The 18,186-nt window shown below is 38.7% G+C and overlaps 1 protein-coding gene across 1 annotated transcript in view; it reads left to right on the plus strand.

The window, feature by feature from the left end:
• The first annotated feature begins 5,461 nt into the window (after positions 1 to 5,461).
• crb2a (crumbs cell polarity complex component 2a) overlaps positions 5,462 to 18,186 on the plus strand; it is a 90,866-nt gene continuing 78,141 nt past the window's right edge. The window contains exon 1 of the mRNA XM_034602715.1: positions 5,462 to 5,670. Coding sequence (XP_034458606.1) covers positions 5,613 to 5,670 — 58 coding nt within the window. The 5' untranslated portion in view covers positions 5,462 to 5,612. The remainder of the gene's footprint in view (positions 5,671 to 18,186) is intronic.

An 18,186-nucleotide genomic window follows, 5' to 3' on the forward strand; every position in this document is an offset into this window, starting at 1 on the left:
TTCTTGGTGGTAATCTCACAATCTGGCCTCTCAAATTGTGAGATGCCTACGTTTTTGCGAAAACATTGCCGACATTCCTTGTATTTTCAGATAAAAATGTAATTTTATAACATAGTTTGGGCATTAAAATGCATTTTGATAAGATTTCTAGCTTTCACAATCTTCACCCAGTTCATGCCTATGATCTATATTTTATTAGTTATTACGAATATTTTTTCAGATCTTGCCAGAAAATGTCAGGACTGCAACGTTGCTTATCGTTGCTATGGTGATTGCTATGGACTCTGCAATCCCGTAAACCACGTAGTCGCATGTTGTTTATATCATCACCCATGCGTTGTGTCATTTAGTGAGCATGAATGTTATTCCCGTTATTTGATATTACCATTTGATGATAGATTACACGTCTAATTCCATGGATCTAAGCATTCCCCACTTAAAAGAGCACATTCATACCGAGCCGGGCACTTGGACAAACTAAATGGGAATCAAAGATCATCAAGATGTCATCTTTTGTGTTTTATTACAGTATATAGGCCTATTGTGTTTTGGATTAATTTGATATGGACTGATGATGAAGAACATTGATTCTTTTTTCTCTTTTTACATTTTTCTTATGACTTTGTATTTGTATTTCTGCTATGTACAGTTTTGTTTGTACATACTGTTATACTTCATGTGCTCTGTAATAGCAATGAGTTAAAAAAAAACTTAAAGTTCTTATTTTATTTTGTATAACTGTATAACTGTGCAAAACAGTTAATGATAGACATACTGTTTATTGCAAGGGCTAAGGGGTAAATAAATTATATAATAAAAATAAAATTAAAGTTTTTTTTTATTGTACTATACATATATAAAACAAATGTGACTACATTCCAATAAATACTAAGTTGACAGTAAGCTTAAGAAACAGCAAGATATATTCTTTAATCAGATTAAATTATAAATACAATTATTAGTTTATATAATAATAAGTAATATTAAAGGTCCAGTGTGTAAGATTTAGGTGAAAGGGATCTATTGACAGAAATTTAATATAAAATAATCCTAGTGACGTTTTCATGAGTGTGTTTCATCAAAATTATACAAATTGTTGTTTTATTTACCCTAGAATGGGCCCTTTATATTGAAATACTTTAGATTTACATCAGGGGGGGTCCTCTCTATGGAGGCCGCCATGTTTCTTGTTGTAGCCCAGACTGGACAAACTAAACACCCTTTGAGTTTTTATGAAAACTGAAGGTTACCACAGGTTCTCTTTCATGTTTGGTAGGGGAGGATGAGGTGAGGGGTATTCAGCTGCAACATGAAACTTCGCCACTTTATGTCACTACATTCTACACACTGCAACTTTAAGTTATCAACAACTAATCCTAAAGTTTGGTTTACACTTTACACATCATTTAAAATAAAACAATTTATATATAATCTGTAGTTTCACTGTGCTATCTACAAAAAAGATACAAATTCTACATGTATCTTACATCAGGGGTTCCCAAACCTTTCCATGCCAAGGAACCCCATATAGAATAAGCCTCTGGCGGGGACCCCCCCAGTTGCAAACCTTTTTTAAATTACGTGTACAATATGATGGCAAATATCAAAAATCTATCACCTTATTTTTAATTATAACTATTAATCAGTCTTTTTTCTGTTCTAAACATTCCTTGTCATTTCTGTCTCAATATTCAACAGTAATATTAACAGTAAACATTTTTGTCTTTTTTGCATTTGTGTAATGATGATTGGATGAACAGACGTGTATGTAGAGGATTGACCAGATTGTTTAACTTTAACTTTCGGTTTACGATTATTGCTCAGGGACTTTCAATTTATGGCCTCTTGAATCCTGATGTCTATGGTGTCTCTGAGCAAATGGTTTGGATCTCACAAATGATTCACTCTAGGGGTCTGGTCCAGAAATGAAGAGAGGATGTCTCCCACCCTAATAAAACATCAAAGAGGGTAATAAGATACCCAATGTGAGGGGGCAGTGGGTTATAAGAACAAAACTCTCATGCCTATTCTTTGCTCATTGTATATGTCATTCAGGTGATGTGTACTGTGGGTCCATCTGCAGATGTTGGATTACACTTACCGAAAGACAATTGTTTGACTTTGTGCTTGATTCACAGAAATTGCCACCACAGATCCCACCGCTAGAATCGCCAGGGCTGCTGTCTCAGCCCTTCCTTTTTTGAAATATTCATTGACCTTTGGCCCAAGCTATTAGACAAAATAAAGAGCTGAAAGGAGTCAATATAGCAAAAGAGGAACATATTATAGGACTTTTTGTTGATGATATTATTACCTTTCTCCAGAATCCAGATTCAACTCTCCCCAAACTTATGACAAGATGCACTGTATGAATGTGTGTGTGAATGGCTGAATGGTAAAAAACTGTACTGTAAAGCGCTTTGAGTGGTCATCAAGACTAGAAAAGTGATATATAAATACAGACCATACAGACCATTATGGATGTCAGGTTATAAATTGAACATCACAAAAACACAAGTGCTCCCTCTTAACTACATTCCATGCAAGTCAATCAGGCAGAAGTATCATTCAAAGTAGGAGGCAAAATCTAAGAAAATACCTGGGAGTGTTTATCACTCAGGAAATAATCAAAATATATGGAAGAAACTACAATATAATAAATAACAGGTTACAGAAAGATTTAAGAAAATGGATTTTAGCTCAAGAATTGAGGTCGTGAAAATGAACGTCCTGCCGAGGTTGCTGTACCTCTTATCACTACCAGTCAGAATCCCAGAATCTCAGTTTATAGCCGGGAATAAGCAGATATTCATCATGCAGGTTCATCTGGGCAGGAGCAAGGTCAAGGGTAAACATTAAGACTCTCCAAATTGATAAGGAAAACGGAGGCCTGGCACTGCCAAACCTCAGAGAGTACTATTACGCTGCTCAACTGAAATACTTTGTCTATTCTTGCTCCACTGAGTATCAGGCTAGATGGAAACATATTGAGCCAAATATGGGACAAACAGTTCAGTTCGAACAGGAGAAAACTCCATTACTTAGAAAATGGGGACCTGTTCAGATATTTAATAATTAAATAATTAAATTAATTAAAGTACGATGTGTGTGAATCGCCAAAAATTACCACTTAATCCGAAATGGCTGACTTCCTGTTGGGTTTGGAGCATGGGTCAGTTACACTTTTTTTACATCTGGGCATGATAAATATGCATTTTGGTAAAACGTGCAGCAGGGGCTGCTATTTAGGGGATGCCATCAAGTCAGTTAGGCATACCCATGAGTGAAAACCATTTGACACGTAAATATCTCATACATCTGAATTTTAGTTTGATTAAAAGTTAAGGCCACCAAACATGTATTTCATTCGTCAGCGGGAAGACAAATAATAATTCCTTCAATCAAATTTTATTTGTATAGCCCATATTCACAAATCACAATGTGAGAAATCCTTCTCCCAGGACTGAGAGAAGTGCAATAGATGCCGCGTGTAACTGAACGCATCAACAAAATAGCAGTATTTACAACATTGATTAGAAGAAACAGTTAGTAAGATAATGTAATTTGTTCAGCTGGTTGCAGTATAAGCTTCACCACTAGAGGCTATACACACTTAAACTTCACAAGGGTTAAAATATTGAAAATGAATTCATATTTAGACAGTACTTACGTTGTTCATAAATTAAGTCATTAAAAGAGAAAAAAATATAACCATGTTTAGTGTATTATAGCAGTTTTAGGGAGAGGAAAAGTTTTGTCCTCGAAATTGCTGAGAAGGCAGCGTTTTTAAAATGTGACATACACAAAAAATAACAATGCATAAAAGTCAATGTTGTTGCTTATCAGTCACATATACCAGACTGTGTTAAGCCTCCAAAACTAATGTGGAGTAACATTTTTAAAACTGGCATTTAAAGGGTTAAAATAATGCAAATTTATATTCGGTATACAAGTCTATACAAGTCTTTTTTTTTATATATAAAGCGAAAAATAGTATTCATTTATTTAAAATTTATTTTAGGGAATAGACATATTAGTTCACAAAGGTGCAAAAAGGACGTTTTTTTTAAACATAGCCCTATGGGTTAAGTCTTGATTTTATTCATACAAGTGCATCATTATGCAAGTTTATGGGTGCAAATCTTGCCATGGGGTGTCAGGCACAGCTGGTGTTTAGGAAGAGGTGGGGGATGGAGGGATTTCAGGGAGTAACAGGTCTCTACGCAGCCAAGTGATGGATGTCTAACTACTAAGCCCCACACTACAAAGGACCCACTAGGGCAGCTGAAGACACTAATGAGCCTGTAAGTAAAACCTGGCCTGGATCCACTGGACTGCACACTATAAATACAACACAATGCTACCGGCTAATTGGTATACAAGGACATCCAGTGGATTGAGGATTCCAATGATGAATCCAATATGCTTTCAGTTAAATTAGTATGTTTAAATATACTCAAATTTGTCCTTCAAATCTTGCATGTTTTCGGACATCTCTCTGCACTGCTGTGTGCAGAATCTTGAATGTTGAGATCGTCAAGATCTAAAGAACGAAACTGCTTTGTCTCTATGAAGTAATTATTTCTCATTTCATCCATTCACAAAATATAAAATTGATGTCAATGCATCCATTTATTTTCTATGTCATTCTGTTAAAGGTCATGGGAGGGCTGGGGCAAGAGACGTGTGAGGAATACGACACCTGAACAGGGTAAACATATATAGACAGAAACAATTCACAGTTGATTTCTCAAGACCGAACAGGGAAACTGGGTTTTATTCAAGGTAGGGTTGGTAAGTTTTTATCCTTTTTATCATATTTTTATATGCGAGACCAGCAACAGTTTTGGAACTGTTATATTTAAACTCAGTCACACTGGTTGTTATAATGATAATAATAAGAGTGACATATGACAATATATTATTCTTGTTTTAAATTTGATCCTTACATAAAGGGTTTTATTATAATTTATAATACATGCTCCAATTCACAAAAATAGATATATTTGTTTTTCTTTGAAGATGAAGCTATGCAGTCTGGTAAAAGGGTGCTTCTTCTATAGATGGATCTTTTTTTGTTTTTTTTTTGCTGAAAGGACAAAAGGAATTCTGCGCGGGGGCATTCAATTGTTAGATGTGTCACTCCTTTTACACTGAAACCTAAATTATTGTCTTTGATCTCAAAATCCTTAAGTATAATTAAAGAATCTAGAAATACAATGTGAAATACATTTAAGATTTTCTTTAGCTTGTTAGTCAGTGTTTTTCTTTTAATATCTTTAATTTGTACTATGTTTCTTTTAATACTCTGTTTTGTGCAATTTCTCCTTTTACTCCTTCACTGACAATATCTAATTTCCAAATTTGGGATATATATTCCAATATAAAAGGTCTTGGTGAATGAGCATTAGTATTAGCAGGTGTTAGTCCAGCTCATGTTTTGCTGTTGACTCTCTGCTCTCATGGCTGATTACACTGGCTAAGTCAAGAGCAGGGAGGGCTGTCTGTTTGAGCCCAAGCATGGGCAGTATGTAGCATGCCAGCCTCTAACCACAGGGCAACATTAACACATAATTTTGTAGTCTTTCTTATTAAGGATCACTGGTTTTACCATGGAGCTGAATCTGAATCTAAAGACAGTGCTGCTTACGATGATGATGTTCAAATGGGGTGAGTATAATTAATTATAATTAACAGTTCAGCTATTTATGTTTGTGTTCAGGGTAGTTGAAGTTTCAATTTGGATGATCATCTCAACTGAATGAAGCACTGAAGGAAATGTCAGATTCTAATTCCTGATGGTAAACTCGTCAATTGCTTGTTGATTCAAGTTACAGTATAATCCTCATGTACAGGTTACATGCCCAAGAAACATTGTACCTCACACATCCTTACAGTATGCTTATAGATAAAACAAAACAATATGTTTTTTTAAATTTAATGGATTAGGATAAGGAGCTTTTCCAATCTGTTAATTCTAATCTTAAACAGTTAACAGGAGCATGTCTCAGGAACGTCATCAGTGCTCGCAGAGATACTGGTACTCTATGGTACTCTTTTTGCAATGTGCTTTATATGTTATTTCTCTCACTATATTCAGAAAATAGATGAAGGGGTGATTGGTGCATTTTGACACGAAGGAATCATAAGCATGTGCATTGCAGTTATTTTTATTACTGATGCTGTTGGACTTTTGGAATATTCAACAGTTGATGTTTGATTAGATTTGATTTATTATCGTGTATATGGTGTCATTTTAATTTACTTACTTATATTATTGGTTTGCATAAATATATATATGTGTATATTTACACAGGGCGGCTGTGGCTCAGCGAAGGGTTGTTGGTCCGATTGACTCTGCATGCTGCCCAAAGATGTGGCAAAAAAACTGCACTGTAAAGCGCTTTGAGTGGTCATCGAGCCTAGAAAAACACAATATAAATACAGACCATTGACTACTTTAAGTCTAGCATTATCTAACCAGGTTTTATTTTAGAATATAGGACATGATGGTGAATGTCCCTTGTACGTTTGAAGGTCTTCTGCACAATTTAAGTTACCATCTGCCAATAGATGTTCGCAGGAGTTAGCGGCCACCAGCAGATGTTAGGGACATAACCTCAGTTGTGCACCTTAGTGTCATCAAGTGTTTTGGCCTTGTAATCAATGATACAGGCCGAACTTGAGTGTAAGCTGAGGCTGAAGGCAGATCTGACTGGCAACTGGCTTGTATGGCAGTACTATGAAAGCCATGCAGCCCGCTCAGTAGATCAGACATCATTACCTCTATGCCTTTTGTAAAGTAAGCACTGTTCACAAGATGGAGAATATATCCCTTGTATGTTTTACCTCGCTAATTAATGCCTACCACCAGTTGATGATAGTTGATGGTAGTGACCATCAGCAGATGTTAGGGACATATCTTCAGTTGTGTTCCTTAAGGTCATCAGGTGTTTCAGCCTTTTAATCAAAAGACACCATCTTCTAAGGCAGGCCCACCACAGGTTGATCTGACCTGGATGCATGTCCCTAGCATCTTGGGGCCCAGTTGAGATCAACCTCCACAGGGCAAACCATCGCTTTCCAGCCACAATGCTCTACCTCAAATGCAATGTCTAAATACTTTTCCTCTCATTTGCTTCATCAACATTATCCTCCCAGGGTACTGTCAATTATACGAAGTAGATGACGCGCAGGGTGTTGGACCAGAGTATCAGGTCTGGTCTTAGGGGGTAGTGACAATATGTGATGGGACTGTTAACCCCTGACCCACGTCCACCAACATTTCCCAGTCTCTGGCTGGGAAATGTTGGTGGACCAGGAGTGGTCAGTTGGAGGAGGCCCTCTCTGTCCCTGTTCCCCCCCAAATGTTGTTTTTTAACTGCGTTTGATGTTTTGGAGGGCAAGGCATTGGTAGCAGTTCTCTTTGTTTCTATTGTTGCTGCAAGGCATTTGAGTACCTGGTTGTGTCTCCACGTATACCTACCTTGGGAGAGACTTATTTTACAACCAGTGAGGATGTGCCTGAGGGTAGCTGGAGTTGAGCATAGTGGGCAGGATGGACCTTCATTCAGCCACTGCTGTAGGTTTTGGTGTGAGTGAAGGATGTCATAGGTTGCTCTAAGCAGGAAGCTTATCCTGCTTGCTTCAAATCCCTACAGGTTGATTTTATTTAAACTGAGTGAGTGTTGATAAACTTTGGCAAAATGTCAAATGCTAAATACTGTAGGTAGCTGTGCTTGCTAGCTATTTATCTAGTAAAATAAAACAACTACCAGCAACGATACCTATTTAACACAACACTATAACAAACACTACAGCAATTTTTAACAAAACAAGATTTAATAAGAAGAAGAATACTAATAAGAATACTAATAGACTTCCACTGTCACATATGATTAGTCATATGCATATGCATGCAGAATGACAACAAGGAACAGGGTCTTTCGTAGTTATACTGTCCAACTCGGGGTCGGTATCGCCACTGATTTTCCAAATCATTTAGACTCTGATTCACAAGGTTTTGATTCAATTTCCAATTCGATTCAATATCGATTCAGTTAATTTCATTGTACAATAACACTTTTGCTTGGATATGAAAGAAATTCTCAGAGAACTAAAGATGTATATTGTTCAAAACCTCTCACTTTGTGCATTATTGAAAATATTAAGGTAGGCCTGTCAAATTTTGTTGAGAGAGAAATTATTGTGATAAATCATATTATTGTCATCACTTTGAAACCGTTTCATACCACTGATATAATGATAATATTATAGCATAATAATAATCACCCTTACAAAGAGCAAAGAGCATTTAGTTCTAAAGAATATACAGCCTGACATTTGAATTAGAATTAAACATATTATAATATCCTAAATAAATAAAATATAATTAAAACAAACCACAAACAACCAAAACAATACATAAAATGGACTCTGTTAACAAAAATTGTTTCTGAATAAATATTTAACATTTGGCTCAGGTTAGGGTTGGGCTGACAGCCTGCAATGCACAGACTAGTGCCACCGAACTTTTTAAGCCTGCAAAATATTTTTGAATGATACAGGTGTGATTAATTTAAAATATGTAAAAAAAAAAAAATTTAGGAAATGGACAAACTGTGTACACTGGGAGACTTTGGCTTGGTTGCCCTCTGTGTAGTTTTTTGGTTTTTCGCACATGAAAGTAGCACCAAAAATGAAACATACTATTGTGTGTGTATGTGTGTGTGTTTGTGTGTGACCACTCTGCCTCGCTCCAGGAAAGGAGATGAGAGAAGAGCATAGACACGACTAGCTAAAATGTTTTTGTTCGTATTATGTAAACAATGGGGTCACGCATGGGAAAAAGTTTATATTAAAAGATCGATCCACCCTTCTTATGAATCGATATAGGATAATTAAAATAAAGATACATTTTAATCAGAGAATAGTTTTTTTTAAACCCAGCCCTAAGTCCAACCAGCAATTCAGACATCAGGAAATTCCAACAGGGCGAATGAAATAAACATGATTGGCAGATTCAAATAGCACAGTATAAAGTTGACCAATTGGGTGGGCAGGGTAGAAATTTGGGGGGGCCTTGCCAACCCATGCCCACTTCTAGATCCGGGCCCGATGATCAGTGAGTAAAGGTTTAATGAAAGTTTTTTTCAGATCAGTGCGGGAGACAGGCAGGAAACAGAATGATGGGCTTCAGAAAAGGCGTATGTGCCGATGTATGAACCAATCAGACAGGAGACAGGCAGACAGGACAAACCAGCTGAAAGGATTTATGCAGGGCGAACAGGCAAACTAGCTGATTAGCATCTGAGGCAAGTAGAGACAAAGAATGTAAGAACTCACATGAAGAACAGAGAAAACCATAGAATTTGAGCAAAACTACAGACCCATTTCCAACCTGCCTTTCCTTAGTAAAATTCTGGAAAAGGCCATATCAGTTGGATGAGTTCCTACTTATGAATCATATACAGGACAGATTTCAGTCTGGTTTTAGAAAGGGACACAGCACCAAAACACTGCTGAGAATAATAAATTACCTTAGAGTGAGCGCAGATAAGAAAAATGCATCTATCCTGATGCTCCTCAACTTATCTGCCGCATTTGACACAGTAGATCACAAGATCCTTTTACACAGACTCGAAAGTTGGATTGGTATCACAGGACATATTTCATTAGCCTCGGTGAACATGTTTCACAAAAGCATGATAACCTTTTCGGCATTCCGCAGGGTTCCATTCTTGGTCCATTACTATTTTGCTTATATATGTTACCACTGGGAAAAATTATTAGTGACTATGGTGTGAACTATCATTGTTATGCTGATGATACTCAATTATATCTATCCATAGCACCAGATAACTCTGATGCTCCAAACCAAGTTATGAATTGCCTCTTCAGCGTGGGAAAATGGATGAGCAACAACTTTCTAAAATTAAACGAAGATAAAAAATAAATTCTTGTAATTGGTACTGATGATCAGAGACAAAACATTATGAGCAAACTTGGAAGTCTGGTGCATCACAACAAATCAAAAGTAAAGAACCTGGGTGTTACACTTGATTCAGAACTAGATTTTAATTCACACATAAACAATGTCACAAAGATTGCCTTTTATCATTTAAGAAACATTGCAAGAGTACCTCCCTTACCTCACTCTGGAAGATGCAAAAAGTTGACTCATGCTTTCAGGTTGCTCGCCTGGACTACTGTAATGCACTATATTTAGGATTACCGGAAAAAATCCATTGATCGACTCCAGCTTGTACAAAATTCTGCAGCCAGAGTTTTAATGAGAAATAGGAAAGGAGATCACATTACTCGTTTTAGCTTCTTTACACTGGCTTCCAGTATCACTGAGGATTGATTTTAAAATTATTTTACTTGTTTTCAAGTCTCTTAATTGTACAGCATCCTCATACATATCTGATTCTTTATCGGAATATGTTCTTTTTCGGAATATGTTCCAAACCGTTCCCTCAGGTCTCGCTTAATAACCCCAAAACAAACTATAAAACGTTTGGGGAAGCTGCATTCTGTTGCTATGCACCAAAGGTTAGACACAAACTCCCACCAAACATCAGACAAGCTTCTTCTGTTGATAGTTTTAAGAAACAACTCAAGACCCATTTCTAGGATCTTGCCTTTAATTAATCGTATCTGTTTTATTTTATTATATTACATTTTTTCTTAAGTCTTTGCTTTATGGGTTCTTATTGATCTCTTAGTTCATGTCTTTGATTTTATTGTAAAGCACTTTGAGCTGCATTTTATGTGAGAAAGGTGCTGTATGAATAAAATGTATTATAACATTTATAAGCTGGATGATGGTCCAGGAGCTTGGGGGATTTGGAGGGGTGATGTCTGGAGGGCTTTCGTGACATGTTTAATTTGTGATATGGGTAATTTGGGGAAATTTCTTCTTAAAACCAACTCACACAATTTTTACGAAGATTCTGGCCTTCGTCAGTATTTTTTTTAATCTGGGTATTAGGTAAGAATAGAATCTATGCACACTCAAGAGCACTCTTATGCACCCTTGACCACTGACATGCTTGTTCAAAATAATAATTTTATTCTACAATTGTATGATAAGATTTAAATTATCATGATATTTTAGCATTTTTATCTTACGTTGTACACACTGGTTTTTACATATTAAAAGTGTCACATGTTCCATGGTTTTACAGCTAAAGCTTTTAGTTTAAATGTTCCATACAATTGTAGCCAATTGTGCCCTCATGAGCAGTGCACCCAGGGCACCAAATTACTCTACACTGTTGCGTGGCACGCACTGTGCTTAAAGGGAAGGATAAGGGAAGTATAAAACATCATCTGGTCGGTCAAGTCTTTCCCCGCTGCTAACACACCCACTACATCTCTATCTCTCCTTGTTTCCAGATGCACCAGGCGCATTCTGTCACCAATTGGACCGAATGTGCAGAGTCATGGTCTGTGTGCCATGGTGCACGAAAATTGGTCCTTGTGTTTTTATTGATAAGTAATTGCAAACGTTTCCCCCACAGTGTGTACTCAGAGTCAGTGCAGACAGTGTTTGTCAAACTAAAGCCCATTATAGAGACTACATCATGTGATTAAGTGAAACGGACCTGGTGAAGACCTGGTGAACAAGACCTGGTGAACTGAACTGAAGATGAAAATCTTCAGTTCAGTTCACCAGGTCTTGTTAGAAAAGAACAGATTCATATCTCCTTATTTATCTCGGCCCCACGATTAAGTCAGAATATTTTTTCCCCCAAATTAGGGATGAGCGAGTACACCATTATCTGTATCTGTAACTGTATCTGTTCAACCAACTAAATTATCTGTATCCGTATCTGTACTCGGAAGTGGGCAGGGCCTAACCGAAAGTTGGTATTTTAAGCCTGACATGGATATGTGCTGATCAGACGTTGCTATTTTTATTGTTTATTAGAAAACTATTTATAGAACAGCCTTAGAATTGAGCTTCAGATCAATGTTTTTGATCACAACAGTAAGAGAACTATTCAGAACAAGTTTTTTTTATAAAACTTCAGTGAATCAATGAACACAGCACATGCAGTATTAGGAAGTATTAAGTTAAATGCAGGTTTTCATACTCAACATACTCAACTTAACAAGTTTTCATACCCAATTTGAGAGAGGAGAGGGAGACCAGGAACACTTGTGCAGCATCAGTTATCAGCTCTGAGTAGTTACAATGAAAACAATAACAGTGTTGTGTGCTTGTGGCAAATCACCATGCCACTGGGCACTCACCACAGCAGCCAGAGACAAACCATTCGGGTTTCAGGATCTTTATTTCTTTAAGCAAAACAAATAGATCCAAATAACTCAACTTAAAGAGTCCTGAGGCCTGACCTACTGTACCTGAGGTCTAGTCTGGTGAACCATGGAGGGGTTCGAACGTGGAGCTGATGAGGGGCAGTTGGAAATTATTCTTAATAGTTATGGAATTGAGGCCACGGAAATTGATGCGGGGGTGAAGTGGTTTATCACCGTTTGCTTGGGTCAATTGACTCCGACCCAGGTGCATAAGTCTCTCCGGTGTCCGAGCTGGTACTGATGGGGCACAGGGAGATGCCAAGCTGTGTGATTCTGAAGTAGCAGGGGAGATTTTGAGGAGGGAGATTCTTTGTTTTTTCTTCCTCATACTTTATTCAAGGAAGTGTATAGCATGACATACAGAGTTTAAAGATCCAATACTTCCATCTTTTTCCCACATTTTTAGTAAATCACATTGAAAAAGAAAAACAGACATAAAATGAAACAAGTACAAACAAACCACTTCTCCCACCCAGGTAGCCTAGACAATTAGGAGGGAGATTCTTAACCTAATGTCTAATTTAATGGCTAGGGAGTTCAGTTCGTTGAGCGACTTAGTTTCGGATCTGCCTGATTCACTACCTGTAAGAAGCTGTCATTCCATCCGAACTCTGCTCCCAGTGGGCAGGATTCAATGGAATATGAAGCAATGCTTAATGATCCTTGTGTGAGTCATAATAATAAACTGCTTGCTTCACTACCACTAACCATGTGATCAGAAACCCTCTTCCTCTCAGAAATAAGTCAAACCGAATTAGCTGAATATTTCAAATGGCCTCTCCCCAAGTCTCTGTCCTCCCTATGAGTAAGCCAATTATGTAGGCTATTCTAAAACTGTTGGATGATTAAGTGTCTAATACGAGTGAGCATTGGAGGAGAGAGGAGCTACACTCTCCTAAATTACAGTCGTAATGTTCCAGTGCTGAAATGTACAGTTCAAGGGACTAGGGAGAGAGAGAGATGGCTGGTGGTGAAGCATAGAAAGAAGGAGAAGGTGTGGTGGTGGATCTAAGCTGAGTTTTGATTTCCATCACGCTGAGGGCGAGTCCACGTAATGCCTCGTAGACTTCTCAGAAAGCCTGTTCGTGTTAGCCTAGCAGAGGGTTCTGACAACTTACAGGACAATCAGACGGTCCGTTTAGCCCTCAGCAGTCAGGACACTATGCTGGGTTTTCTCAGTGATGTTACAGTGGTTGGTATGTGGAAGTCTTTGGTGTGGTTATTGTGCTTGGCTTAGTAAGCAGGGTAGTGTGGATGAGCGAAGCGGCGTTGTAGGAGTTGAAACCGGTAGGGCTTCCACTGAGTGATCGGCAGGACACAGGCAGGAAACAGGATGAAGGGCATCAGACTCGACGTGCGTGCCGATGGACAAACCAATTAGGCAGGAGACAGGCAGACAGGACGAACCACAGGTAGGATTCAAGCAGTGCAGATAAGCAGGCAAACAAACTGTCTTGCCGATTAGCATCTAAGACAGGCCGAGACAAAGAATGTTAGAACCAAATGTTAGAATAAACCACAGAATGTGAGTCAATACTGTATGATACTTCCATGTTATCTGGCGATGAGTGGAGTGAAGACTAGGGTTCTTATACTTATGCAGATAATTAGTAGGGTTGAGCCGAATACTTGGATGAAACGAGTATCCGGTACGCATAATGTACTTTCACGAGCACGAGTACCATCCGAGTAAAATGTGTCAAAATCTGTACTCGTGATGAATGAAAATCATCATTGGATAGCTGTGTCCACATCATTCCTTGATAAGCCAGCCACACACAGAGCTCTTGCCTTACAGAGAGCCTATAAAAATTCACTGCTGCTACGCCAGCAGTGCCACAAAACACAATCTTGTCATTGTCACAGCCACTCTGTCCACAGGGATACTAACATGTAACATCGTTATCTATGATCATATATTCTCAGCTTCCACTGGCCGAGTCAGAGTGCTCCCAGCCTGGTCTCCACCAGCCGAGTGAGTTAGGGAGAGCCAGACGGCATGCTGGGGCTCCACTGGCTGAGTCAGAGTGCACCCAGCCCAGCTAGACGCACATGGAGCGAGCGCTCCTCTCCACCAGCCGAGTGAGTGAGGGAGAGCCAGGCGGCATGCGGGGGCCCAACTTGCTGAGTTAGAGTGCACCACGCCTGGCTAGACGCACACAGAGCGAGCACTCCTCACACATACCCACACAATTAACATTGTGTTTTACTTTGTGTAGAAATAAAAATTGGTACAGGTACACACACAAACATCTCTGTGTTTAAAGGTAATTTTTAAAAAGTAAAAAAATAAAAAACTATAAAAAAGAAAATGTTGAGTATGAAAACTCGCTGAGTTGAGTATGTTGAGTATGAAAACCTGCATTTTACTTAAAGGGCCCATATTGTGTAAAATACATTTTCTTGGCTTTTACTATCCGTGATTACTTGAGGGGGTCAGTAGGTACCCTCAAAGTATGAAAACAGTCACTCCGCGGACTTTTTCACTCAGTCCCTTCCAAGAAATATGTTATTGAAACGTCTTGCTTCGTACTTCCTCCCCCGTATGAGTCATTCAGGATCGCACTCGTCTCTCAGCCCCACCCAGCCAGTACCAATCCGGCCTCCGAACCCACCACCCCCGCTCCCCACCACCATCACCACCCCTCCACACCGAACGCGACACCAAGCAGACTTGTTGCTGAGCTAGCAGCTTGTTAGCTACCACAGGCTAACCACAACAAATAACATTGAAGAAACACTGCAGCATGGATGGATGCAAGGAAGAGAATGTGTCCGTGCACATTCCTCCCAAGAACGTTACTGTTCAAGACCACCGGTTACGCTTTATTTCTTCTGAAGTGCCGTGTCGGTGTGCTCACTACGGAGTAAAGTCTACGTTACTCCGTATTGAAACTCCATTGTGAAACTCCGTACTGTAACTCGGGACGTTAATCCTACATTGGCCGACTGTCCTGCTAAAGCTTGAACAAACATGAGGACGGTGTAACTTACCGTTCAGAAACATCCTGTTGTAACCGACTGTAAATATGTGGCTGGTCTTCTATAGCTGCAAACATAACGTGACTTTCAGCTGTGTTTACCAGAGTGAATGCGCCAGAATGAGACTGGTGATAGGCCTGGTCGCGTGTCACTCAAAGGACAGTCAGCCAATAAGAGGAGGGGCTCAAGAGGCAGGCCAAAACCTGTGTCTGCAGCTCCAGAGAGAGGCAGAAGAAAGGACACGGTAATACACATTGCAGCAGTTTTTAAGACTTTAAACCACTGATATATCATCTTAGGGGTACCAAAACCTAGAATTAAATCCCAGAAAGATGTAAAATATGGGGCCTTTTATACTTCTTAATACTGCATGTGTTGTTTTCATTGATTCATTGAAGTTTATTTACTTAAGTTTATAAAAAACTTGTTCTGAATAGTTCTCTTACTATTGTGATCAAAAACATTGATCTGAATCTCAATTCTAAGGCTGTTCTGTAAATAGTTGTAAATGTCCAAACTTGCCAAACCAATCACACACACACTCACACATACCAATCAGTGCACATTCATTCTCATTCTCTCTCATACTTACAAACACATAGAGGAGTGAGGGGCGACCACAGTGCAGACCATGACAAAAATAAACTTTTGAGTTGTGGCTCCAAAACCTTTGAACACGACTTAAGATCTGTGGATACTGTGGACACTGTTCCTGGTCTCTCTCCTCTCTCCCAACCCCCCACCACTCTCTCTCTTCTCTCCCCTCTTTGCCACCCACCTCTCCTCTCTACCCCAATTTTCTCCGCTCAATCCAACTGGTCGACTCCGATGGCCACCCACACTGAGTCTAGCTCTGCTAGAGGTTTCTTCCAGTTAATGAGGGAGTTTTTTTCTCTCCACAATCCTTGTATTTTAGAACATAGGACAAGATGGAGAATATCCCTTGTATGTTTGAAGAGATATTCTCCATTCTATTTTCTGAAATACATGTGTCCAGAGTGTAAGATCTGTGAACACATGTAGACCAACTTGTCAAGGCTTTACTTTGCATAATTGTATCCCCTTGGTGAGGCACTTTGTGATATCACTGCTCTTGGAAGGCACTGTAAATTAACCCTAATGTATGTGAGGTATCTAAATCCTGGGAATCCAGAGGGTTAGAGTGTGAAATGTTGAAGTCAAATTGACAGGAGAGTATGCTAAAAAGAGTAAAGTAGATGACAGGGTAGACACATGCTAGAAATCGAAGCTTGAATCTGTAATCTGTGCAGGTATCTGGGCACCAGGAGATTAGAGGAGCAAGGGGATTGCCCTCAAGAGGCCAGAGGGATTACAACATGGAAAGACTCTTGAGGTCAGGGAGGCCATAAAACCTGCCCAACTAAAATAGGGGGAAATAGGATGAATAGTAGAAGTTTTCGTACAGGAGTGCCTAACAATTATTTGGTGTGCCTGCATGTATTTGATCTGAAAGTGTCCTCTTAGTCTGGTAGCAGTGTTTACACTTACATAGGCCCTGTTCCCACTCACTCCAACAGGTAGAAACAGACAGTGAAGAGGAGAGAGGAGAGAGGAGAGTTCAGTAACGTGAACAGAAAAGATATGAAAACCGAAAAAAAGATTTGAAAATGTAAATTGTTTTTATCTGAAAACATAAAATCTGAATCTGAAACTGAGAAATGTATTATTTAATAAAAACATTCCAGAATTGTATTATACAAATTTAACTTTTTCAATTTCAATTTTTTTTCAAATGATCAAAACATTTGGCAAGTGCTTTGTATAGAAACATATAGGTGAATGTGACTTGAGTGGTCAATAAGACTCGAAACTGCATCATTTACACCATGTCGTTAGCCTAAATGTCCGCTGTATCCTCCTCTGGAGCCACGTTTGCGGATGTGGATCACAGCAAACATGTAAGCTAAAAACATTGTGTAAATGACCTAGTTTCGAGTCTAATTTGAATGTCGGGGCTTACAGACACTTGGATAGCACCACAGGAGCAGTATGGAGGCATTTTATGCTTTTTTCTGTTGTTTTTTTAACGTTTGAAGGAGTGGCCACCATTTACTTCAGTTGTATTGGATTTGGTTGCAACGCTGTTTACCCCTGAAACTCCAAAAGGTTTTTGTGCACTCAAATACCCACCCCTCCATCCTCATAGTGGTGAGTAGTTAATGATTGAATTTTCATTTTTAGGGTGAACTATAATAACACTACTATAACCTTTAGTTGCCCTAATCCTATTTTGTTGCTAGATTTATAGTCTGGCTAGTCCTGTTTGGAGTTTACTTGCCAAACAAGCACTGCCGGTTTACCTTCAGATGAGCAGATGAGTGTGGATACCCAACCAGAATGACATGCCAGGCCGGGTTAGGACAAAATGTTTAAATAATAATCAGGTTCTGGTCGGTCACATTGACTGGGCTGATTTTTTACACTGCACATGTCTTTCCCTGACACAAATGATTGTTTCTTGTTTTCCCAGATTAGAGAGTAACACAAACTCAGTTTACATTAACTGCAGTTGCATTTCCTGGGTCATCTACCCTCTAAGAATCAGACAGTCAGCTTGTTTTTCAGTAAACATCAGTTTGTAAAACCTACTGATGAGTATACTAGTAATGACTATTACTATAATATAAAAAATTGATAAATGTTAGAATGTTCATAAAAACTACAAAAGTGGGTTTTAAGAAGACATTTATTTATAAGAATGGTTGATAAATGAGGCCAATCTTACTTTGGCCTTACCTATCACATAATTTGGATGCACAGATCTTCTCCAAAGTCGGAATATTTGTATATTTTATTTAGGTTAATTATGTTGATAGACATGATTAAAATAAAGACAGACAAGCATGTACACAGAAC

The sequence above is a fragment of the Hippoglossus hippoglossus genome, chromosome 12 (assembly GCF_009819705.1).
Source record: "Hippoglossus hippoglossus isolate fHipHip1 chromosome 12, fHipHip1.pri, whole genome shotgun sequence".
In the NCBI taxonomy this organism is placed as follows: Eukaryota; Metazoa; Chordata; class Actinopteri; order Pleuronectiformes; family Pleuronectidae; genus Hippoglossus; species Hippoglossus hippoglossus.